This window comes from Delphinapterus leucas, chromosome 8 (genome assembly GCF_059928025.1).
Source record: "Delphinapterus leucas isolate spDelLeu-1000000601 "Yukka" chromosome 8, BTC_Dleu_Yukka2, whole genome shotgun sequence".
NCBI lineage: Eukaryota > Metazoa > Chordata > Mammalia > Artiodactyla > Monodontidae > Delphinapterus > Delphinapterus leucas.
Window position 1 is genome coordinate 62,847,110 of NC_143136.1, and position 26,580 is coordinate 62,873,689.

The 26,580-nt window shown below is 37.1% G+C and overlaps 2 protein-coding genes across 6 annotated transcripts in view; one reads left to right on the forward strand and one right to left on the reverse strand.

Moving 5' to 3' along the window:
* The window catches only part of FASTKD1 (FASTK mitochondrial RNA regulator 1), a 47,094-nt gene extending 33,636 nt beyond the window's left edge, over positions 1 to 13,458 (forward strand). For 2 of the 5 annotated variants that reach the window (XM_030760494.2, XM_022569976.3), the window contains exons 10-15: positions 3,539 to 3,667; positions 5,107 to 5,238; positions 5,581 to 5,694; positions 8,149 to 8,287; positions 8,938 to 9,052; positions 9,600 to 13,450. In XM_030760494.2, the coding sequence (XP_030616354.2) occupies positions 3,539 to 3,667; positions 5,107 to 5,238; positions 5,581 to 5,694; positions 8,149 to 8,287; positions 8,938 to 9,052; positions 9,600 to 9,701 (731 nt within the window). In that variant the 3' untranslated portion in view covers positions 9,702 to 13,450. Of the gene's footprint in view, positions 1 to 3,538; positions 3,668 to 5,106; positions 5,239 to 5,580; positions 5,695 to 8,148; positions 8,288 to 8,937; positions 9,053 to 9,599 lie in introns of all 5 variants that reach the window. The other 3 variants (XM_089916697.1, XM_022569979.2, XM_022569981.2) reach the window with 2 other exon arrangements.
* Positions 976 to 26,491, reverse strand: KLHL41 (kelch like family member 41). Its single transcript, XM_022569986.2, has 6 exons — positions 23,303 to 26,491; positions 19,343 to 19,500; positions 19,115 to 19,222; positions 16,196 to 16,381; positions 15,381 to 15,527; positions 976 to 10,627 (listed from the first exon to the last, which is right to left on the reverse strand). The coding sequence occupies exons 1-6, from the start codon at positions 24,410 to 24,412 to the stop codon at positions 10,516 to 10,518; spliced, it is 1,821 nt and encodes a 606-aa protein (XP_022425694.1). The 5' UTR covers positions 24,413 to 26,491; the 3' UTR covers positions 976 to 10,515.
* Positions 26,492 to 26,580: the final 89 nt, after the last annotated feature.

Genomic DNA, 26,580 nt, shown 5'->3' on the forward strand with positions numbered 1-26,580 from the left:
GCAGTCTTTAGTCACTGGAGATATAGGAGAGAATAAAAACAGGTAGACTCTACCATTGTTGATTTTACTTTCTGATGGGGTGAAACTGGCATAGACAATAAACAAATACATAAGGTGAAATGGTGATAAGTATTTAAGACCACTAGAGCAGGGTAGGTGTGTAGGATGGAGGATAGTGAGGTGGGCTGGATGGAGCGAGGAGGTGTCATTGACCATGGATTGAATGAAGTGAGACACCATTCAGGATGATGTGTCAAAAAATCTAAACAGGGCTTCCCTGGTGGTGCAGTGGTTGAGAGTCCGCCTGCCGATGCAGGGGACGCAGGTTTGTGCCCCGGTCTGGGAAGATCCCACATGCCGCGGAGCGGCTGGGCCCGTGAGCCATGGCCGCTGAGCCTGTGCGTCCGGAGCCTGTGCTCCGCAACGGGAGAGGCCACAGTAGTGAGAGGCCCACGTACCGCAAAAAAAAAAAAACTAAACAATCATCATCAAAAAATCTACAAACAAATGCTGGAGAGGGTGTGGAGAAAAGGGAACCCTCCTGCACTGTTGGTGGGAGTGTAAATTGATACAGCCACTATGGAGAACACTATGGAGGTTCCTTGAAAAACTAAACATAGAACTACCATATGACCCAGCAATCCCACTACTGGGCATATACCCTGAGAAAAACATAATTCGAAAAGAGTCATTTATCACAGTGTTCATTGCAGCACTATTTACAATAGCCAGGACATGGAAGCCACCTAAATGTCCATCGACAGATGAATGGATAAAGAAGATGTTACACATATATACAATGGAATATTAGCCATAAAAAGGAACGAAATTGAGTTATCTGTAGTGAAGTGGATGGACCTAGAGTCTGTCATACAGAGTGAAGTAAGTCAGAAAGAGAAAAACAAATACCGTATGCTAATTCATATATATGGAATTTTAAAAAGCGGTACTGATGAACCTAGTGGCGGGGCAGGAATAAAGGCGCAGGCGCAGAGAATAGACTTGAGGGCACGGGGGGGGCGGCGGCGGTTAGAGGAGGCTAGGACATAGTGAGAGAGCAGCATTGACATATATACACTATCAAATGTAAAATAGATAGCTAGTGGGAAGCTGCTGCATCACGCAGGGTGATCAGCTTGGTGCTTTGTGATGACCTAGAGGGGTGGGATAGGGAAGGTGGGAGGGAAGCTCAAGAGGGAGGGGATATGGGGATATATGTATACATATGGTTGATTCACTTTGTTGTACAGCAGAAACTAACACAACATTGTAAAGCAATTATACTCCGGTAAAGATGTGAAAAAAAAAAAAAGAGAGGTTGACTCATGTCCATAGGTGGGGAAGAGAATCCCAGGGTAAAGAAAAGCAAGTGCAAAAGGCCCTGAGGTAAGAACATGCTTGGTTTCTTTCGGGAACAGTAGATTCAGTGTGGCAGTAGTGGAATGCGGGAGACTGAGTTGGTAGGAGAAGAGGTTGGAGAGACAGCCAGAGACCAGCTTCCGCAGAGCTTTTTGCTCTGCCTGGAGAGTAAGAAATTCCTATTCTGTCATCCAAGCAACAAATACTTAGCTGGGAGCTTCCACATCCAGCATAAGGTGTTAGGCTCTATATTAGGGCAGGAATTGTTTCTCTAGGCTTGTAGACCTCTAGTTAGGCTGTGTGAGACCAGTATGAATATATTAATTATGTCAGTATGATGCTCATGGGCTTTGCTACATTTTTGTGGGGTCTATATGCTAGATAGTGTCTAACCATGTCTATTTTTGTGTGTCTCTAATAGACAAAATGGGACTGATATGTATGTGTTTATTCATGTATGGGTGTATACATGTGTGGCATTCATATATACCCCCTTTTAGTAATACAACTATATATAGAAAGATGAGACTTGAAACTGAAAGGTGAGACTTTGAATATGCTCTCCTGGTTGTTCAGTTGTGTGTCAACAATCAGAAGGAAATGAAAATACATTCTTTTTTTTTTTTTCTTCAAATAAAGGATATAAGAGATGAGAGTTTGAGAAGTACAGCTTTGATTTTTTTTTAAGACTTACTGGGAAAATGTTTGGAAAATTCTTGGAGACCTGTATAAGCAAAATTCTAATGGAATAATACTTTTATTTTGAATAAACATTAGTTTTGACAGATCAATTTTGCTGGTGGAGATCATCGCTATTAACCTTGTTTGTGACTTGATCCTGCTTTATTAAATAAACTCAGCAAAACATTGAAAAGATTTAACATCTTTTTTTGTCCTTTGTAAGAACATTGCTGCTAATAGCACATTTTAGAGGACCCCTTCCCTCTCATCAGAAATGTCTCTTGGGAGAGAAAGACAAATACCATATGATATCACTTATATGTGGAATCTAAAATATGATACAAACGAACTTATTGACTAAATGGAAACAGACTCACAACGTAGAAAACAAACTTATGGTTACCAAAGGGGAAAGGGGGTGGGGGAGGGATAAATTAGGAGTTTAGGATTAGCAGATACAAACAATTGATACTATATGTAAAGTAGATAAACAAGTTCCTACTGTATACCACAGGGAACTACATTCAATGTCCTGTAATAAACCATAATGGAAAGGAGTATGAAAAAGAGAATATATATATGTATATGTATAACTGAATCACTTTGCTGTATACCAGAAACTAACACAACATTGTAAGTCAACTATACCTCAATAAAAATTAAAAAAAGAAAAAAAAAGAAAATATCTCTTGGATGAAGCAAATCCGGTAAATAACCTCAAGCCTTATCTCTGAGTGACTTACCGTGTTGCTGGCTGACAGGTAAGGAAGGAGGTACTGAGTGAGACCTGAGCTTCATATATGTCTGTATCCAGCCTGGGGGTCTGAGAGCCCTAGAGAGTAGCACAAGACTGTGGTGCAGACTCCAGAGCTGGACTCTCCAAGTTAAATCTCACCCTCCACTTGCTAACCATGTGACTTGGGGCAAGTCATTAAACTTCTCTGTGCTTCAGTACACTCAGTTTATAAAACGGAGGTAATAATCATTCCTACTTTACACTGAAGTGAGGTTTAAATGAGTTAATATTTGTAAAGTGCTTAGATTCTGCACACATTCTGAGCAATATTATCAGTATATAGAGACTGGGATCACTTATTTTTACATACTCCGCTGACCCTTTCTTTGTTTTCAGTCTTTCTCTTTTCAAGGCAATTTTAAAGACTTTTAATGGAAGTATAATAATAACACAGAAATGTGTACATATTCTTAGTATATATATAGTATGTGAATTTATACAAATTGAATCAGCCAAGGAATCAGTACCCAGATCAAGAAATAGAATATTAGCATAGTACCCTTCTCCCCGGCCCTCATTCCCATTCTTCACCCACCCAGAGGTAACCACTTTACCACTATCTGGACTTGTGACAGTATAGATTAATTTTGTCAAGGTTGTGTTTATATTATTTTTTTAAAACCTGGTTTTACCTGAATAAAGTATATATTACGTATATGTGAAGCAGCTGTACATTTTAAGTTTTTTTTAATCTTGTCCTAGGTATATTGGATCCTCTCAAGTTAGTGTTTCTTGGTTACTCTTTGGCTACACGTGAATATTTTTCAGAAGATCTACTGAAGGCAATTTTTAACATCAGATTCTTAGCCAAATTAGATTCTCAACTTGAACGTATGTATATATGTATATATATATATATATTTTATTGTTTAGGAGTATTTTATTCACGTGGGTGATAAATGTATGATTTTTCTTTATGTGTTAAACTATACATATAGATTTTATGCATTTTTTCTGTATGTAAATTTCATAAGCGAAAAAAGTTAAAAATAATGTGATAAGATACATAGAAACACTTTCAAAGAAAAACTGCTATATACTTGTTAAACATTATTATTAAAAAACAATAAACTTTTTGCTTTACAACAAGCAAGCGTAATATATTTTTTACTTTAATAAATTATCACTTGTATTTTATATCCAAGTTTCAGCTCTACCTACATACTAAAGCATTTAAGTGTTAATACTGGGGTTTTTTTCTGTTTATAAAAGTATTTCCTGATTATTGTAGAAAATTTAGATTATAGAACAGTATAAAATAGAAAATAAAAGATTATTCATAATCTTACCACCAAGTGAAACTACCACTTTTAATGTTTTGGAGTATTTCTTTTCTGTCTCCTGCCCTTATATGTATGTTTATATACCTATATATATTTTAAAACAAAATTTGAATTATACATATGTTCACTTTTGTCTGTTACTTTTGTCATTGAACTATATTTTGAACAATTTTCCATGCCATTAAATATTTTTTGATGTCATGATTTTTTAGTCTATAGAATCTGCCATTATAAGGAAGTAATAAAATTTGTTAGCATGTAGGTTGTTTCCAATTCTTCATTACTATAAATAATGATTATTATACATGAGTCATTGCCCTCATCTTTGTTTCCTTAGCATAGATTGCTAAATGTGGAATATTAGGTCAATGAATATTCTTTAGTAGTATTTTTTAAAATGTAGTTTTTTTGTTTTTATTTATTTTGTTTATTTATTTTTGGCTGCTTTGGTTCTTCGTTGTTGTGCACGGCTTTCTCTAGTTGCGATGAGCAGGGCTACTATTCGTTGCGGTGTGCGGGCTTCTCATTGCAGTGGCTTCTCTTGTTGCGGAGCACGGGCTCTAGGCGCGCGGGCTTCAGTAGTTGTGGCACTGGGCTCAGTAGTTGTGGTTTGTGGGCTCTAGAGCGCAGGCTCAGTTGTTGTGGCGCATGGACTTAGTTGCTCCGTGGCATGTGGGATTTTCCTGGACCAGGGCTCGAACCCATGTCCCCTTCATTGGCAGGCGGATTCTTAACTACTGCGCCACCAGGGGAGCCCCTAAAATGTAGTTTTAATATTCATAATTAGTGAAAAACATAGGTGTTTGTCCTGATCATCCCACTGAATGTAATAATTTAAAAATATAAAGCATGTGTATGCAAATGAAATGATTTTGTAATATGAGAATAAAAGTTACAACCATTATGGGGATAAATGAATGTGAAAAATGAATCGTCTTTGCTAAGTTCACGCTATCAAAGTCTATTAATGTATTTTTTTAATTTCAGTTTTATGTTCATCTCTAAATATGAAGGTCCAATTTCGTCTTATGGAATTAAATAGAGCAGTCTGCTTGGAATGTCCTGAATATCAGATTCCATGGTTTCATGACCGCTTCTGTCAACAGCAGTATAAAAAAGGTTTGAATTTTGTTTGGGTCAGAAAGTAAAGCTTAATTCTAAAGTACATTATTAGGTAGTGTACTGTTTTTATTGTTAAACCTAACCGTGACACCAGAGTTCCCAAGAGTGCCATAACTTGTTTAATGGAACCATTTTGTAGAGAAATTTGTGTTGTAAGTATTTCTTAGTATTTAGGACACTAAACCTCTTTTGGTAGAGAGCCAAAGAACTTGTGCTGAATTTAGTGTTATTGCAGGTGGTATTACAATACATGGAAACTCTTGTTGGAAATATTATGGGATGATTTTCATTCAAAAGCTGATTATTTTAAGTGAACTAATTATTTTTATTTTCCTGAAGATTTTGGCAGTATGAATGGAGCACAACAGCAGATTTATAAAATGTTAGCAGAGGTACTAGGAGGAATCAATTTTGTAAAAGCCTCTGTTCTTACACCTTATTACTACACAATAGGTAAGTCTTTGGTAGGTTATTAGCTACTTTCAGAAAGCCAAACTAAACAGAATCATCTCATCAATTGGAATTTTAAAACTTGAAAAAAATTTTTTTCGTTATCTTGGAAATTTTCAGGAAATTCCCTGGTGATCCAGTGGTTAGGACTCTGCACTTCCACTGAAGGGGGTATGGCTTCAATCCCTGGTTGGGGAACTAGATTATATCCCAAGCCCATTGTATTGCCAACTCATATTTGTACCTCATGTTGTCAAGAGGCTTATTTTTATGTGAAAATATATATAGATCATTAAAAATAAGATTTAATTGGTAATATTTGTATATAAGGATATGGTATAATTAAGACAATACAGTAGTATGATTAAGAACTAAGGATTGGAAGAAAACACTCATTTATATGATACGTAATACATGCTTATAGAAAAACCAGAAAGGACAGATAACAAAAAGGAAAATCACCCATGATACAAACACTCTTTACTTTTGGTGTCTATGTTTCTCCTTCTGACTTTTTTTTCATTTTTAATGACATTTGTTGTTTTTTTTCTAATTTTACAAGCAATACATGTTCATGTGTGCAAGCAATATGTACTTTAAAAAGTTCTGACTTTTTAAAAACCAAAATGGCTTATTTTATAGTGTTTGTAGCTTTGTTTATATGTTGTGAATATTTTTCTATGCCAACAAATATACATTATTTTTAGTGACTGCATAATATTTCATTGAATGACTATGCTGTGATTTATTAAGGTTTTTTGCTGGTATGTGCATCTTTCAAACAATGCTGTAATTTCATATGACAACAACAGTAATTGATACACTTACATATTATTATGTTACATATTAATTATGTGTTAGATATTATGTTTTATATATAATAAACTTATTATATCCCTATAAGTTTTGCAAATTATTCTATTTTATAGATAAGGAAACTGAGGCCCAGAGACATTGTTGTTTGCCCAAGGTTATGTAGCTGGCAGATGGCAAAGCCAGGATGACCTAGGCATTCTAGCTCCAGAATTCATTTTCTTTATGAGAAAAGTATATTTCATGTTCGATAATTAACTTGAAGATGCTTCAGTGCCCCAGTTTCCCTTATATATAAAGAATAGGTAATTAAACCTACTCTTTCTTCCTTTTCATTCATTGTTTCTTTTTTCATTTTTCTTGGTTTAAATACATTTTTATGATTGTTTTTATTATGTAAAAATTTCATACATATTCAAGAGTAGAATAGTATAATGAACCCTCATCCAGCATTAAAAATTATTAATACTCACTAATCACAGTCCCACCTGATCTTTTTCAAGCAAATCACAGATAATATATCATTTTAGAATGTATATCTAAAAGGATATATATAACCACAGTGCCATCATTTTCACCTCTACAACTATTCATAATAATTTCTTAATATTATATAGCTTGTCAACGTTCAAGTGTCTCAATTATCTTTTATATGTTTTATTTTACTGTTTGTTGGACTTTTCCAGTTGAAACCCTGTGGTGTCATTCAACATGCTCCTGCATCCCCTATTTTTTCTGTAAACCAGTAGTTAGATATAGAGGCTTGATTAGATTCAGGTTAGCTTAGGAGTGGCAGTGGTCATTTTTTGGGCCAGCTTTTTCATAGGTCGTATGTGCTTCTTACTGCATCTTATCAGAAGACATACAATTCTGGTTGTCCCCTTTTTATTATATTAAGATTCATCAGTGTGTTTATATGTTGTCAGCTTATCCGTTAGGAAGCTTTCCCACAGCTTTTCACCTACTGATTTTAGCAGCTATTAAAATTATTGTCTAAATGCATTATTCATCAAGGGTGGAAAAGTAGTGATATTCTACATCTGTCATTCTGCATTTATTAGTTGGAATTTGTCTAAAAAGAACTTTCCTATGTCAACTGTTTAGTTACCCTATGTACAGTTCATACAGGAAAGACAGGATACATGCTTCAATCTTTGTCTTTACTAATTTTCAGATGAGTTGGTTTTGCTTCCTCCAATTGTGACCAAGAAATTTAATGTGATTTGGCTTAGTGCAGTGCTAAATATAGCCCCCATGCTAAATAATAGTTTAGTAATACTTGCTGGTTGATTTTTTTATTCATTGATTTTCAAAGAGAGGTGATCTTGATCTTGGACTAGATCATATATATAAAATAAGCTGGATAGGGACTTCCCTGGCGGTCCATTGGTTAAGACTCCAAGCTTCCACTGCAGGGGGCATGGGTTCAATCCTTGGTCGGGGAACTAAGATCCTGCATGCTGCATGGTGTGGCCAAAATAAATAAATAAATGAAATAAGTTGGATAATTAGGGAGGTACCTCATTCTTCATGTTTGTGTGTGTGTGTCTTTATATACATGTATAAATATTTAAAATATATCTTAAAATTTTACCTATAAGAATTTACCTAATTCATATTGTTGGTTCCTGTACTTTCTTATAGATTTTGAGTGTATCTTGGATAAAAGGAAAAAACCTATTCCGTATGGAAGCCATAATACAACTTTGGGAAAACTACCAAAAATACACTCGGAATTAAATACTCAAATAGCTGGATCAAGACTGCCACCAGGAGCTGAAAAGTACCTTTCTTAGTTTCAGATTTTGTTATCTAAATGTTAAATTTGGCACGATTTAATGAACTCACCTATCAAGGATTATTTATATTAGAATCTGCTCCTCATGTATCTCATGCATGCTACCCACATACCTTTGCTTTTCTTGTGCTTTCTGCTTTAATCTCCATCCTTCATTGTCCAAAGCCTAGCAATATCTAAAGCACTAACCTTCAAGTTGTCCTCAGTGGAAATAAATAGTGTCTTCTTCTTTGGACCTCCCATGCCTCTCTACTTTTCAGATAGCACATAGCTGCTTCCTACACTGCATTACAGTTACATACTATGTATCATATGTTCTTTGTTAGACTATAAAATGTGTCCTTTTATTTTTGTATCCCTCACAGTGCCTTACATATGGTAGGTGCATAATAAATACGTATTGGACAAAGAAACAAATAGATGAAAGCATGCAGATACTTACTATAATTTGGTTTAATTCTAATGAATCGGATTACTTGTCATTAATTACTAATTTAAGTAGAAAAATAACTTAGTATACTCATTTATTCATTTGGCGGTTTTTAGTTTATAAAGATGCACCCTTGTTCCTGAAAGGCTTATAATTTTTCAGTTTCTCAATTTCAGAAGTAAATATTTATTTTCATCTTATGTAGGATAGCTTTGGAATTTTTGGATTCAAGAGCATTTTGTAGAAACATCCCTCATTTAAAAGGAAAATCTGCTATGAAAAAACGACACTTGGAAATTTTGGGCTATCATGTAATTCAGGTATGAAATACTTAAGTAATATTAGCCTTTAAAAAACCCAGAGACACTGACTTTACATGTGTCCCCTTTTAAGGTGAAAGTTGTACAATTACCTTTTTTTTAATATTAAAAAAAAGCTATATTAAAATCTCTCTGAAATAGAACACCCTCTGTTTTTTTTTAAGAATAGTAAATAAAAATAATTTTAAAAATTGTCTCTAGAATATCTCTTTTTATATTCATCTTACAATAAAGAGAGGCACTATGGAGATGGATGGAGTTATAAGAGAAAAAGTCTAGTGTATAAATATAAGAAAGGCACATGGGAAAAAATGTCGATTGTTGGTATTGTAGGAACAGGAGGATGAAAGGAGCTGTGAAGCAGAAAAGGGTCTTCCAGGTGTTGTCAAGAAGAAGGCAACCTTCCAAATAGGGTTCAAAGGCTATGCTTATGTAAACTAATGTCTTAGGGTTCCTATAGCTCTTCTCAGTATTCTTAGAGGTCTTCCCTGATGTTTTTTGTTGCTGCTTTTGAGCTTTCATTCAGACTACATTACTTATTTTACAGATCCCTCATTTTGAATGGAACTCTATGGCACTGTCAACAAAGAATGCTCGAATGGACTACCTGAGAGAACGGATATTTGGAGAAGGCAAATCATCATCATAGTTTTTACTGAAAATTAGTTATCATGGTGTGTCATATTTGGACTTATTTTAATTAAGTGGCTTGATTCAATTAAAAAATAATGTAGAATTGATTTCTAGGTCAATTAATACCTATTAAAATAAACACATTTTACAGTGGACTACTTTCTCTACTATCTAGTTGGGAAATTGTTTAAAATTCTTAATATAAAAGACATGTAGCTTTTAAGAAACTTAAGTAGTTTACAGTTCATTCTTTGAGTACATACTATGTGGCAGGAACTATATTATTTTATTATTTTAAAATTTTTTTAAATTTAAATGAGACCCATTTATTATACTCCTTAAATAGCATTTCCAAAGTTTTCTTACAGCATATAATCTTTTATATAATGCATAGGATTCTTGTTATATCTTGAAGCATGAGGAAAGGTTTTTGCTATTTTAAACATTTTTAGAAAATGCAGATGTACATATTTCATTCTCCAATTTCATTTGTAATAGAAAACAAGTGTAAAGTTACCTCAACAATGCACAGGAAAGGATTAGTAAACTCAGATTTAGGAAGCTTCTTTACAGTTGATTGAGACAGATTAACAAAAGGAATAATCTGTTCAATTTAAGATTTAATTTCTTAGAAAATGGTTTTAAGCGCTGATCATTACATTGAAGATTCAATAACTTTGGGGTTTTGATTCCCATTGCTAATCTCTTGGACAATAACATAGTGAATAATTTCTACATGAATCTGTATAGCCTTTTTAAAAACAATAAATTAAAGCCCTATTATCCAAACAGACCACCTCCCTATCTATTATGGTTTTTCACCTTCTTGTTTATAGCTTAGACAGTTTGAAGAGATTTAACCGTGTTGCTAGGCAACTAGCTCCTGAAGCATAACGTATTTCTTTCAACATTCCAGCCCATTCTTTTTTATCATCTTCATACCTGATGGAGAAAAAGAAAGCAATCAGTAAGTTGTTTTTACGTAGATAGTTCTATGGATTTCCCTGTGTTGAATATACAAATGTTGTTCTCTGAGAAAACCCTACTGGCTTTTACCCAGAGGAGGATGCACCTGACTTGCAGACTAACAAACACTTGAATTCCTCCAAAAGTACACATTCTCTGAGCATATGCCCATATTACTGGCATGGTATTTAATCTGTATGCTTAGGCAGTTAAGCCTTCTGCGGGAATCAGAGACCGTCCAGAGATGACGGGCAACAGACAGGCAATTAATCTTTCACCTTTGGACTGCTAAAGATGGCTGGTCCCCATGAGTCAAGGTCACCAAAGAGTAAGAACTGGGAAGAGCAGGGACTGTTAGTCACTTTGATTATGATTTCAGCTGTTCCCATACACTAGTGCTCAGCATGGTACATGACACTAGTGGTCACTCTGTAAGAAGCCATTCTCTTTCCCCTTTATTGTCCTGTGTGAGTACTACTCTTGCACTTGACATTAGGTAAGAACTGGTTGTCCCCTCTGAATATTCAGGGTTATAAAGATACAGACAACTTGGGTTCCTTTGAGACCTGTGTGCTTTTCCTCTGCCTGATGCCTGGAATGCCATCTCTGCATGAGAAACTCCTAAACACTGCTTTCTTTCTGAAGCCTTTCTCACCTTCCTCAAGCAGTTTGTTGTTTTCTCTTCATTTCTCACAGTGTCCTTTGTATGGTATCCGTTATAACAATTATCCTTCTATTTTAATTTTTTCCCCTATATTTATGTCTTCAACAAGCTCAAAAGTACATATATCTTATTCACATTGCTATCTTCCCTCCTCCAGAAGCTATCAATACTTGGCATGTAGGAAATACTCCCAAATCATTCTACAAGGAGTGAGTGAGATTTAAAATAATTTTAAAATTAGCTGATGCCTATCTGACTTACATCAATGGTCCAAATTTAACAGCTATACAGCTGTACTGTGCACTGAGTGATTTTTATGTAGGGAAAAATAGACAAAAAATATTTTACCACTAATCAGGAAAAGAACCTTGATTATCTATATAAAATTTGGAGCAACAAATTAAAAGATAAAGAACAGTTTTAAATGATCTAATGAAAAAGTGACCACATTTAAGCAATAGGAGGTTGAGGTTAAATGAGACCTAAAAGCATTTGCTTCCTGGCAGTTATATTTTTTACTTTCAGCTTGGTCAGTCCTACATAATGGAATGATTTCAAGAAAAAATATGAGAAATGGAAATTATTTTTTACATCACAGTAAGAAGGTCTATAGATTTAGAATGTAGTACACTGTTATTTTCATCTCTGCATGTGTGAATTCACTAGGAAGTTGAGGGCAAGTGGGTAGCCACTTCTCTGTAGGTCAGTGGCTTTCAACTTATCGCATATCAAAGTCACCTGGAGGGCTTGTTAGAACACAGTTTGCTGGCCCCTACCCCCAGAGGTTCAGTGGGTCTGCGGGGTGAGGACTAAAGATTTGCACAAGTACTCAGGTGGTGCTGATGCTGCCTTGGGAACCACTGCAGATCATTGGTTCTCAAACTTGACTCGCAAATTGGAACTACCTGGAGACGTTTAAAATGTTGATGCCTGGGTCCCACCCCTAGAGATTGACTTTTTTAAAGTTCCCAAAGTGATTCTAATATGCAGCAAGGTTTGAGAATTATTGCCCCAGATTTTATTACCTAAATGGAAAATACCGGTACCTAAATTTAAAATTTTACCGCCAAGCAGATAACGATGAATACCCCCTCCTCTTGCCTTTCCCAAATCCAGTGATTCCGAAGTTTGTCTGCACATTAGAATCATCTGGGGATCTTTTGGAAGTTCCAAAGCCCAAACTAAATCCCAGGTCAATTAAGTCACAATCTATAGAGGGGAACAGAGGCAGCGTCGGTGCTTTTTGAAGTTCCCGAGGTGATTCCAATGAGCAAGCAGTTTTGAGAAGCACTGCCTTAATCACAAAAATAAACCATAATCAGAATCCCTTCTGCTAAAATTACCAGGAGATGCTGTACTTTCCTTTTCCTGCAGTATTCCGTTGAAGCAACTTGGCTTTTTTTTTGCGGTACGCGGGCCTCTCACTGTTGTGGCCTCTCCCATTGCGGCGGAGCACAGGCTCCGGACGCGCAGGCTCAGCGGCCATGGCTCACGGGCCCAGCTGCTCCGCGGCATGTGGGATCCCCCTGGACCGGGGCACGAACCCATGTCCTCTGCATTGGAAGGCGGACTCTCAACCACTGTGCCATCAGGGAAGCCTGTAGCTTGGCTTTTGATCACCATTAGGATCCAGAGTGGCTCATGTGGTGTTCGGCTGATAGCACCATTCCTTAACATCAGTGTTTCTCAAGGCTTGCTGCATATTAGAATCACCTGGAAGGTTTTAAGAACTAGTGATGCCCAGGCCCTGCCTGCAGAAACTGATTTAATTGGTCTGCATGAAGGCCCAGGCACTGGTATATTTTAAAAGCAGCCAGGGGACTTCCCTGGTGGTCCAGTGGTTAAGACACCACGCTCCCAATGCAGGGGGCGTGGATTCAATCCCTGGTCAGGGAAGTAAGATTCCACATGCCGCGCAGTGCGGCCAAAAAATAAATAAATAAAAGCAGCCAGGGTTAAGAATCACTGCCTATTCACTCTTAGTACCCATCCCCATTTTCCAAAAACCCTAACCTTCCCAGCCCTCCATTATTTCATATTTTTTTCTGCTGCTTTCCAGTCTTTTCCCATCTCATCCTCTTGCTAGGTCTAACCTCTTCCGCTGGAAATTTCCAGTTTCTTTATCTTCTTCCCTCTTTTTTGGAGGAAGAAAGGAAATAGTTAACTTCCTTTATTTTTTAAATAAATTTATTTATTTTATTTATTTATTTTTGGCTGCATCGGGTCTTTGTTGCCGTGCGCAGGCTTTCTCTAGTTTTGGCGAGCAGGGGCTACTCTTTGCTGCGGTGCGTGGGCTTCTCATTGCGGTGGCTTCTCTTGTTGCGGAGCACAGGCTCTAGGTGCATGGGCTTCAGTAGTTGTGGATCGCGGGCTCTAGAGCACAGGCTCAGTAGTTGTGGCGCACGGGCTTAGTTGCCCCATGGCATGTGGGATCTTCCCGGACCAGGGATCGAACCCGTGTCCCACTGCACTGGCAGGCAGATTCTTATCCACTGCGCCACTAGGCAAGTCCCAGTTAACTTCCTTTTATAGCCACTTTTTCTTGCCCCCTACACAGTTAGTTACTGTTACAGCAACATAAGGAAATGATGTCTGATGCACAAAATAATTGTTTGGTTAAGCTGCCAGCCTTTCAGCCTTCCAGTTTACCAGCTGGGAATAAGGCATGTACTGGTTCAGGTATAGAACAAATGTTACCTACTTTTCACTCTCAGGCTCAGTGTTATGCCTTCACTGATCACTCTTCCAAAGCTGTACTTATACACTTAAATGTGTAAGCAAATCACCCACTAATCTTGTTAAAATTAAGATTCGGATTGAGTAGGTCTGGGTTGGGGCTTGGGATTCCGCATTTCTAAGAAGCTCGCAGGAGATGCCAACACAGCTGGTCCACAGACCATACTTCGAGTACCAAGGTTCTGGACAATCTGGTGACAGGCCAGGTAAGGGCATCCAGACTTGGGAGTGGGGCTGGCCTTTAAACTGACAGGTAAAGCGTAAGTCTGGCAGTTTCTGGATGAGTATACAGCATGAACTCATGCTCACCTCAGGCAACTGAGATTTACCTCCTGTAAACTTAGATCAGCAAGCATGGTGCCTGGGCTGAAGACAGCACATGTGGTGACCTGATAGTGACCAGATGTCTGCACACGGTATGCCCTGCCCCAGCTATGTTACAATGTGACTTTCTTCCATGACACAAGTTACACTTCTGCTCTCAAGACTTCTGGATACACTGGTCCTCTACGTGACATTCACTGCATTAGAAACTATGGTAAACTACACACACACACACACACACACACACACACACACACACCTTTTTAAATACATTCATTTTAAGCTTAACTGTAAAATAGTTCAATTGAGTAACAACTGCAAGTGTTATACTTGGGAGACCTACCCAGCACCTATCTTGGAGGTCAAGTGGATTGCTACTTTTCACTTTTCTAAAAAGCTTTTATAACTGAATCCTCAGAAAATTGGAAAAATATTTAAATTAGATTCAAAATAGAGTTAATGAATTATGGAAAACTCAAGAGTTTAAGTGTTTATTCCAGACTCTGTCTTCTTAGGAAATAAAGTACTCTCTGGGAGAAAGGTAAGTGGTTTGGAAGCCTTTGCTCTACTGGATGCCTAGAGCGTTCATTACACTTTTAAAGCTGGAAGGGAGCTTAAAGGATCAGTTGTCCAACTCTCAATTTCTGATTAATAGGCCCTGATAAGTTCTTTCCCAAGCTCACAGCTAACTAGAAGCCACTTACTTGATTAAGTAAGTGGCAATGTGTAAAAGTTCAACAGGTTCAAAGAGTGTTTAGTTTACTATCAAGAAGTAGCATACAGGGCTTCCCTGGTGGTGCGGTGGTTGAGAGTCCGCCTGCCGATGCAGGGGACACGGGTTCGTGCCCCGGGCCGGGAAGATCCTACGTGCCGTGGAGCGGCTGGGCCCGTGAGCCATGGCCGCTGAGCCTGCACATTTTGGGAAAGTCTGGCTTCCTATTCAAAATTGTTTTATCTTATTTGATTTAATATTTGGTTCAGAAAATTGGGGTGAAGAAAACTTACTTCCATATGTCATTGACTTCAGTGGGTGCAAATTCTTTAGACTCCAGCTGAATCATGGCAAAACCACCAATGGCATACAGGGATCCAGCCAGGCTGACCAAACCGATGGAACTTCTTTCTTGGGGAAATTCAGTCATTACTTCCCACCTAGTAATTATTGAGGATACAGTTAATGTAAAACTTTAAAAAATGCCAAATGTATTTACCGAACAATTATAGGAAATTATAATTAAAAACTTCAAGTAGCATAAACATCCAAAATTAGAAGATTAAATTTGCTACTGGAAAATATCTAAATATTCCTTTATTTGAAAGATGTAACCAAATTAGATTTTAAAGCCCTCAATATGTCAATCCAAGAATACTTCACCTTCATTAGTTAGCACCTTCAGCAATGGTTATCAAACTGTATGCCATAAATAGTGGAGCTTTGAGGGACTTCCCTGGCGGTCCAGCGGTTAAGACTCTGTGCTTCCCCTGCAGGGGGCACGGGTTCAATCCCTGGTTGGAAAACTAAGATCCCACATGCTGTGCAGTGTGGCCAAAAAAAAAAAATAGTGGAGTTTTGGGGGGAAGTTCTAGGGCTCCTAGGCCCTACTGTGTTGGATTTCATTTGAATGCTAATACAAATTTTTTAAAACTCTGATCTCCATAGTGTCTCAAGAAATCTCCAAACCCTTTTTTTTTTTTTTCCGGTACGCGGTCCTCTCATGCCTCTTCTCCCCATGTCCTAATTGCAAAGCTTAATTTTTATCCAAAGTTAGAAATTAAAACATATAGTGATTCATATTCTGTAGTAAGAGATGGCAGCTTACTTATTGGTGGTGAGGTCAAAAGCTTCAACTGAAGCTGAAAGACCATCTTCAGTGACACCTCCAGCAATCACAATTTTGCCTTTATGGACTGCCACTCCAAACATGGAACGAGGGGTTTTCATTGGAGCCAGATCTTTCCAGTCTCCTTTTTTGGGGTTGTAGGTAAACATCCTGTTTGTACACTTTCTGTAAACATAAAATACAACAAAATGGTCCTTTTAGAAGCTTTCTCTTTTGAAAGAAGCAACTTCACTAATCACTTACCTTTGCTTCTCGTTTGAAATATGTAGTATAGTGAGGATCAGGAAAATTCTTAATCTGAACATATATCACCAAGCAAAGGACAATTCCAAATATGAGGACTAAAGCTATTTTAAATCTTAATTATACTACTGGAAGGTAGGGTCCTTTACTTTTGGCAATTGCCTAGAGGCCCAGGCAGAGTAGATTTTAATCCTATCTGCTACTAAATTCAATACACAATAGAGTTAACAAAAATTCATAAACCCTTTATTGTGCCTCAGTAACAAAAACGTTTATTCATTTCATTATCTGAATATCCTAAGAATGAATCAGTTAACTTAAGAAATAACTAGGTGTGAATGTACCTATTTTAAATGTAACTGCAATATGATGGCTCATTTTATTTTAGTCTACCACTAATATACCAATGCATTTTAAGAAATCTGGGACTAAAGATTAGACAACTAGTCATCTGAGCTGATGAGTGATGAAAACAATTTTATATGCTAAATGGTACCAGAAAAACCTGGACTTACCTGAATTATCCTTCTTAGTATGTTGTTATGATTCCATAATTTACTGATGGGAGTTCGAATTCCAAATAAGAATTGATTAACCGGATATATTTGGTAAAGCCAAAAAGCAACCAAACAAAATCTCAACTTTTTGTGAGGACAATTTTTTTTAGTTTTATAAAAGACCAGATATCTGGAGTAGAAGCATTTCCTCTAATATATGACTATGAGTATTATCTTAAAACTCCTCCATAAGAACACGATCCAAAATCATGTTCTTCAAAGGCAGTGGCGATAACTAGTATAATTCAGTGCTTATTTTAGGTAATGACTCTTTTCAAAGTTCTTGACTTTGGCATTTGTCAAGCAATGTTCTGGGTTTTTTTGTTTGTTTGTTTGTTTTTAAAGGGAACTTTATTTATTTATTTATGGCTGCATTGGGTCTTCGTTGCTGCGCGGGCTTTCTTTAGTCGCAGCGAGCAGGAGTTACTCTTCGTTGCTGTGCACGGGCTTCTCACGTGGTGGCTTCTCTTGTTTCGGAGCACGGGCTCCAGGCACGTGGGCTTCAGTAGCTGTGGCACGTGGGCTCAGTAGTTGTGGCGCACGGGCCTAGTTGCTCTGCAGCATGTGGGATCTTCCCGGACCAGGGCTCGAACCCGTGTCCCCTGCATTGGCAGGTGGACTCAACCACTGCGCCACCAGGGAAGCCCGCAATGTTGTTTTGGTTAATCATATTTTGAAGATTAATGTATTCTTACTGACAATACCTGCATGCTTCTTACTGACACATCAATTTCCTAGTTACTAATACTACTTGAAGGAAACAATTTAAATCATTTGGTGGAGTCACTATGTTTCCAGTCATAACACTGCTTAATACAGATTTTCCATTCTATTACTCAGGAAAAATGTTCCAAACAAGATTTTGCTCTGAGTGTGTTTATAATATGGCCTTCCTTTAAATGTTTATTTGACGGGAATATCTGGCATTAAGGAGGACATCAAAATTTCAGAATATATTATCTTTGAATATGGACAGACTGTATAAAAACCCTTTGCTTTTAAAAATCATATTTTCTGTAATATATGTCATTTTAATTGAGTAATAGTCATTAACTATTAACTGCACAACATACAGTTCTTTAATTCTAGCACATTTCCATATTTTACTCTCCTTTCCTGCTTTGCCCTTAAATTCTTAATTCTGACTCCCTTTCCAGGATTGGGCATCTCTTGAACAAACTGGGTAAATGATACAAGCCAAATTAGGCAGAGTTTTCAGGGGCAGGAAATTTGTTCTCACTATTGAAGCTAAAAATCTTCATTTTACCAGACAGGCTACTGGCTTAACTGAGTGACTTCTGGAGCACTCTACACTCACTTCTCCCTTGGGGGTATAAGATCTCTTTCCTAATTACCTATCCCTTGAGAAGTACCTAGAAAGCAAGTTATATGAAACTTCACCCTCTTTTTCTCATAAGAGACTGGGTGCTACTGGGTATATCAGGTATATCTATTCTGTTTGATCAGTGCCTGTTTGTGACCAGTTGTTAAATATTTTGAATATCACTTGTCCAGGAGTAAATAAGTGAAACATTGCTGAGGAAAGAACTGCCCCCTTTTCAGTCCCCAGTCACCAGTTTCAAACTCAACTATCTAAATTCTCTCTGATGAATGTAAAGTACAAATCCATGATTTTTAAGCACTATTGTTTTAATAGTTATATTTAAAATATTATATTAAAGAGATACACTTAATTTTTATCTACTTATGGCTAAATGAATAAAAAGCCCACTGGTTTTAATGTAGTAAAATATAATTATAAATTAGCCAAATAAAAGGCTTGATTATGTTCCTAAATGCTGCTTTTCCACTGTAAGAATGCTTATGATGGAGATATTATGTTTGTTCTTAGCAATATGCTGGGCATACAGAAATTGACTTTAGCAACTTTAAAACTGTATACAGTTTTCCTTCATCAATCATTTTAAATATCCTCCAATAACTTTTCAAAATTTTATTTTGAAATTTTACTCTCAAAATGTTATGGGTGAGAACCAAGTCCTATTTCAGCATGTAGATTCAAGTGAAAACAGGAAGGAACCCTTGTAATAAAAAAATCACTTGGATATAAACCATAAGGAGATGTCAGGGTACTTACTTGTCATCTGTCTTTCCTCCGAGACAATATATCATCCCCTTATATGAAATCACACTATGGCCATAGACTTTGATAGGAAGTTTTTTAACTTCATTCCATTTGGCCGCCCTAAAATCAGAAGATAGAATTTATATGCTTTCAGTGAACTTCAGGTTCTAAAATTATGATTTTGATATAGGCACTCATATACCTGAATGCTTAGGAAACGAGAATGTCATGCCAACTTACACGGGATCATAGCACAATACTGAATCCAGTGAAGCCTCTGTTTGAAGGTCTTTGCCTGCAACTACATAGATTTTGTCATCTACTTCTCCCAGACCGAAGAGACACCTGGCTGAAGGCAGAGGTGGAAGTCCAACCCACTCAGATGCTACATTATCAAGCTGAAAGAAAGAATATATGAGGAATTGTGGAGCTTGTTACAGATGCACCAAAAAATATGCTATACTTTGTTGTTTAGAATTCATTGAGATAGTCAAAGTTCTCAAAAGTAAAACTACAACCCCAAAAGGATCATATTTTACCTTTGAATTACTGAGAAAAATGAGAAAAGCTACTTGGCCTACCAAAATCGCTAAAAGTACTCAAACCTGCAGAACTTGAAGAAAGAGAAAATAAAATACTCACATAGATTAGTTAAGAACTGTGAGATTTCTTGTCAAATTTTCTTCCCATGTTGCCTTGTTCAGGTTTGAACAAGGACTCATAATACTTTTAGGACACTGGGGAAAAAGAGGGTCACAGTATGTGACTGAACCCCGCATGCTATATTTAACATGCTCCCAAGCTGGCGCCCGGGACAGCTGGACCTGTCACTCAGTTCACAGACAGCTGGGGCACTAGGCATTATTTTTCTTTCCTTCAACATTTTTAGGTTCTCCATGCTTCACTTTATTACTTCGGATATAGGCAGGTGTTATAGCCTATAACTTCCTAGCCTTTTTCGGGGAGTCATTTAAAATACCCTTCTCTCTCTCTCTCGTTTATATTAGGAAGTAACTTTGCTTTTTTTTGCTACTGCCGGTTCTACAAGCCTAAGACAGCGCTCCAAGAGCCCACGCTCTGGGATAGGTGATTCTGATATGGCTGGCATCAGCTTTAGCACTTACTATTGGTAATTTTAAGATTTTCCACTTTGCATTTTAGGACACCAAAGCACAAGAAAACTGCTTTCTGAGGGTGCACATTCACAGATTTGTTGTCCTCTCTGGTGCTACTTCTATGCAGTCGAAGAAAAAGGAATAAAACCCAGAATAATTGGATACCAAGGATAGATGCAGATATTAAAGTCTGTGGTATAGGGAGGGGTCCCTATGGAAGCCTATCTCTATCTGGTCTAGTAACCTTGGTTAAAGCAAAGTACTATTTAAAACTAGCAGAGATGACCGGTTTGACCCCCACACATACACTGTTAGTTTGCAGTCACAAATTTCAACATTCAGACTGTGATCACTAATGTTTTTTTTTGTTTGTCTTTTTTTTTGCGGTACGCGGGCCTCTCACTGCTGCGGCCTCTCCCGTTGCGGAGTGCAGGCTCAGCGGCCATGGCTCACGGGTCCAGCTGCTCCGCGGCATGTGGGATCTTCCCGGACCGGGGCACGAACCCGTGTCCCCTGCATTGGCAGGCGGACTCTCAACCACTGCGCCACCAGGGAAACCCTGTTTTCAAATTTCTTGAAAAAAAATTATTTATCAAGAAAGTGGTATGTAGTATAGTACCAGTAATAATGAGCATTTATGGAGTTTTTACTCTGTGATAGGCTTCATACTAAATGCTTGACACAGATAATCGCATCTAGTCCTCCAGGATAGGGACTTTTATTTTCTCCATTTTACATATGAGGAAACTGAGGTACAGACAGTTTAAATAATTTGTACAAACTCACAGAGCTTTTAAGTGATACTTGATGCAAGCTATACAAATTCATAGTTTGTCTTTTTATAATGGGAACAGCAGCCATCATGATCCCAAACCGGAGGGTTTACAGCCCACACTACACAATACTGTCTACATTCCCATACTACCCCGGATAGGGCACTTCCTACAGCAGATGAGACAGCAGACTGCCTGCCAGGCTTTTTTACAGATGAGCTGTCAAGCTATTTAACCTCTCTGGCTTCAGTTTTCTCACCCTTAAAATTAGAGTTTGGACCTAGATTACTTTAAGATGTGGTGTTCAAAGATTTGATGAAACTATTAAGTCTATGGAAAAAACCGGCTCTTACCTAGGTAAAAAAATTCTCATAATCTAATTCTAGTATACAATCAAAGGTCATATGAATCCTAACTTAATACATTTTAAACAGAGGTGACCAAGCAGAAAATACAAAGCCTGAGATTCTCATACATATATTTTCTTGTGAGTCATAACCCTCTTTTACAGTCAGGTGTTTTTATCCTGGCATCTTGTCCCACTATTTGTGCCTTTTAGAAGGAGCAAGGCATGGGAAATGACAGGGAGTCGACCCTTTCAACTTTGTATAACCTTTTGTAGCCAAAAGGAACAACATCAAGCAGGTTTCAGAAATGAGAGGCTGTGTCAATAAAAGCAAGGGCAGTAACAGGATGGAAGAGAATAAAGATAAGGCTATTAAGTATTCTTTGGGTCTATGATTTCCAGGTATCTGTCTGTCTGTATTTTGATGTCATTTTTACTTCCTAGATAAAATTATTGCCTTTTCAATTGAATTTACCCTTCCTGAAATTTATCTGAATTTAAAATTAGGGCTTAGGAAATTTTCTGGCCCACATTCAAATACTTATAAAAATAAAATAGAAGCTGTAATCATATTTCATAGTTAACATTCTTTAATGGAACTTGGAAAATTAAGAACCGTGATTAACATTATTACATTTTTCAAGATTAGAAAAAGCTGGTTAAAGAGTGTGCGTTAGGGCTTCCCTGGTGGTGCAGTGGTTGAAAGTCCGCCTGCCGATTCAGGGGACACGGGTTCATGCCCCGGTCAGGGAAGATCCCACATGCCGCAGAGCGGCTGGGCCCGTGAGCCGTGGTCGCTGAGCCTGCACGTCCGGAGCCTGTGCTCCGCAACGGGAGAGGCCGCAACAGTGAGAGGCCCACGTACGGCAAAAAAAAAAAAAAAAAAAGTGTGCTTTATAAATGCATCGTATGTTACACACTTTGAAAGCATTCAGTGACTGTGGTATGACATTCTACACATGCTTGTCTTTGGCCTTTCCAACTCAAGTGCCCATAAACCCCAGGCCATAAGTAGCCATGACCTAAACAAACTCTTTTGAACTATCTGTAAGCTACAAAGTACTGGTACTGACATTACTAAAGATGAAGGTTAAGCCACTGATTCCTTCATAAACTGGTAAATATAATGTGTTGATAATATGAAACGAACTCCTTTCAAACAAACTACAAAGAGTGTTAGTTTAGGAGGGTGTGTTTTCTTGGAAACTTCTATGGTTTCATAATACAGATTAAGTTGCCAATATGTCTAAGTACAACTCTGATCCAAATAAATTTGATCATTTATCATAAATAAATATTTCCAAATACAATTAATCCAAATGAGTGACACTTGTGTAGACAGTGTTTCCTAGAAGGTAATCCAAAGCATGTAAAATATGTATACAAGTTCTTTTCATTTTCAACAAAAGTATATTTTAGGCAGTAACCATAAATAAGAGATGAAATGCTACCTCCAGGAACTTCAAATGAGTTCAAGGAAACTTGGAAGAAGGTAGAAAATCTGATCAATTATAACATTTTGTAATGTGTAAAGTACTTTGATTTTGGGAAATACAGTAACCTGTTTTTCAGAAAGAGGACACAAGATTAAATTTCGTTTTTACTAAAATACTGGACTTTAAAGGGTTACAGTCACAATCAACTATAAACATGACATTTTGGGTAAAAGTGCATAAAGAAAATTGTGAGCCATCACTTATACATTAATTAGAACCTCATTCTTTTCCAAAACGTTTATTAAATATTAATAGAACCTCATTCTTTACCAAAACGTTAAATATTAACAAGCAGTTAACTGATTCAAATATTTGTCAGCCCTCCAAGTAATGAAAATTCAAGGGACTGGAATAGCACATCAAGTAGAATAAAATACAAGCAGCCTGAACAATTCACAAGTCAGCTAACTAGATGGGGACTAACAGCCTTTCCTTTATGTCTCTACATATATGAAAATATCCTTCCTTACCTGGAAGAAGTACGACTGTAGAGGTTGATCTTTATTTTCTTCATCCACATAGAGGCCTCCTACCACGTACACCTGATTTTGCTGGGTAACAATGCTGGAATGATTTCTGGGGATCTGCTCAGCCAGTGCAGTAAGGTAGCATTCATTTTCCATGGGATCATAAGCTACTGCAGCTGTGTCATTAACCAAGAGGATGAGGTCTTTGACAAACATTCCATGCCTGGGAATATCGTTCAGGTAACCAGGAAGTAAATCTTCATCACCAACATCACCATTCACCTCACTAGCCCCAGCCTTCTCTGTGTTTTTGCTAGGTTCTGGGAGTTTGCCTGCAAAGGCATCTTTGAGAACTTTGATTTTTTTCTGGAGTTCTGGGTTGCTTTTAATTATATCATCTTTCTCAACATGATCTTTAAAATATTTTTCTGTCATAAGGCGAAAACGGATACAATCAAACACTTCGCTAAGGTTTTTAACCCTGTTTTCTTTGTCTGTTCGCACCCATTTCATCACTGCCTCAAATACAGCTTCTTCCTTTTCTACATTTAGGCTGTCATTGGAAATGACTGAGATCAGCTCCTGTGGAGACAGTTGCATGAAGTCCTCTTCCTTACAAATCTGTAGAAAGCGATCAGACACAAATTCACGGGCAGAGATGGCGAGTCTCGGGCAGTCAAGAAGAAGTCCTAATCTTAGGATAGCTAGACAGTTACCAGGAGCAAGTCTTTTCTGAAGATAAGAAACGCAGACAGTGAACACAGAGGGGATCTGAAAGCGGCTGGCCAATGCAAAAATATCTTGCACATTTCCGTCGTTGAGATCAATACTGGCAGAGTACAGGTACTTAATGATTAAATCCAGTACAGCAGGATCCACATTATCTAGTACTACCTCCTTTTTTTTTGCCTCATCAATTTCAGATAAAAAATACTCACGGAAGTAAGGACTACAAGCTGACAAAATCAATCTGTGGCAAGGAAGACTTTTGTCACCTGCTTTTAGTGTGCAATCGATGAATTTTTTCTCATCCAGGAGATCTTTTAGACCATCCTGAAGAAGGGTGGATTGGTAAAGCCGCAGTTCCTCTGCAAGTTCCCGCTGGGAATCCATTTTGTGAGTAACCTGGGTAAGGAAGGGGACACTAAGGCCTTAGCTCCTCACAGCACACAGGTCTAGCAGTAAAAAGGCAGATCAGTGTGCTTTGCCCAGCCTGAAGCCTTTGCAATTTAATCCCACCAGCTAAATATAGATACCAACTCTAACAAGGGAATTTAGGAGAGCTAGTTTGGAAAGAAGAGTTCTTGCAGCTGTTACAGATTGAAAGGAACAACTGGAACTTTTAATCACTAAGGAAACAGCTAAGAAACAAGAGATTTAAATGAAGTGGAAAGCTTTAAAATACATAAAGCATTAGAAGATATGCTAATAAAGGCTACCACAAGAAAATGCTTATTAAACTAACATAACACTGAATCATAAAAATGAGTCAGTCCGCTAAAAATGGTCTAGTGGCAAGCTACTTGGCTATCTGAATTAATGATGCAAAGTTCAAGAATATGAGCTGAGTTCATTTGGATACTCATAAGCAAGATCCCCTTTCCAATAACTGCTACAAATTTTTATTTTCTACTCAAAACAGTGGGATATATAATCTTCTTTTAGAAGTAGGAAACAAAGACTTCTACTTAGGTACTATAATTATAGATTTTTTTTGGAAAAAAAACCTTTAAAATAATAATATCCCCCCATCATGATTGAAAATAAATGCAGAGAAACTGCTATTTTCTAAGACATTCCAAATTATCGGTATTTTTAAGTGGAAAAACTATAATTAGTATTGAATTAAATTATGAAATTATTTAATTTGTTCACACCCTGCCTTGCTCTACAAAGGATTTGATGTGGCAAACATTAAGACAAGAAAAAAAAAAGGTTAAAAGTCGGCCCTAGGGAAAGAAAAAATCTACACACATACAGTATGATCACTAAAGATATTCTGTGGTTTTGTGTTGATCTTTCATTAAATAAAAATTTAAAAAATAGAACAGATGTATTGTAACCCCATGAGAACAATGTAATCAATAGAACATAGCAAAATCAGGATGAAGTGCTACATTCCTGGTATAATTTGAAAAACAGGCTTTATATACACACAAAAAAAGTATATGACTAGAATCATAATTTAAATTGTTGATTATAATAGAACACACCATATTAATTATGGGATGCAGAAAGCATGACTTGAAAAAAAATTGATCCTGTTTACATACAAATAGCATCATATACTTCTTCATGAAATATTTTATTACAAAATTATATTCTCACATTTTTAAAAACTCAGTGGGGCTGTAAAAATCCTGTAATTTCAAAGGTTGGTATTCTTAAACATGCTCAAAAGAACATAAGCTCCATAAAGACAGGGATTTGGGGGAGGTTTGTTTTGCTCAATGCTATAGCCACAGGGCCTCACGGGTCCTCCATAAATGTTTGTTGAGTGAATCAATGAATGCTCCCAGATCAGGGAATTATGTATTTTTAAACTTCAAGGTCTCCATCCATCAGTAAAAGTTTTTTCCCTTATTTTACATCACGGTGAAGTCAATGGTACTGTCAGCTGCTAAAACAACAGCTGAGAGAAGAGCTCATTGACTCTTTCCATTTATAGAGGCCACTAAAGGTTTTAACACACTAGAAAAAACCAACAGCTGCTCCCTTGTTTAAACAATAAATGACTCATTTCTCTTTACACGTAACACCTAACATCTGAAAAGATTAATGAGTCAGATGCAAACACAGTGTTTTGACGTTTTGAGATTATTCCTTACTAATTGGCAATTTTATAGTCTGTTTTGCTTGAAAAACTATTGAAACAATATTCCTAGCTGCATTTTTTTGACCTGTACACATTTTTCAAGCAACATTTTCCCCCAATATAGGTTATTATAACCCCATCCCTTAAAAATGTAAAAATCCTTTCCTATTTAAATGAAGAAACCAATTTATAGCTTTTGTTCATTGATCTTTATTAAACTCAGGTTAGCCCTTGGTTGTACTATGTGTCTACGGTTGTACATACAGTTGCATCTTATTTTAAATGATTTTACACACTCACTTTTTTCACTCTAGAAAAAGCGGGTTAATGTTTTGACAAAAGTTCCTTACAAAGTTTCTTTATACTGAAGCAGTGGCAAAAAACACTTAGGCAAGAGAGGTCACCAAATCTTACCTGACCAAGAAATCAGAAAATAATATCATATTTTTGAAAACTTCAAAGAAGT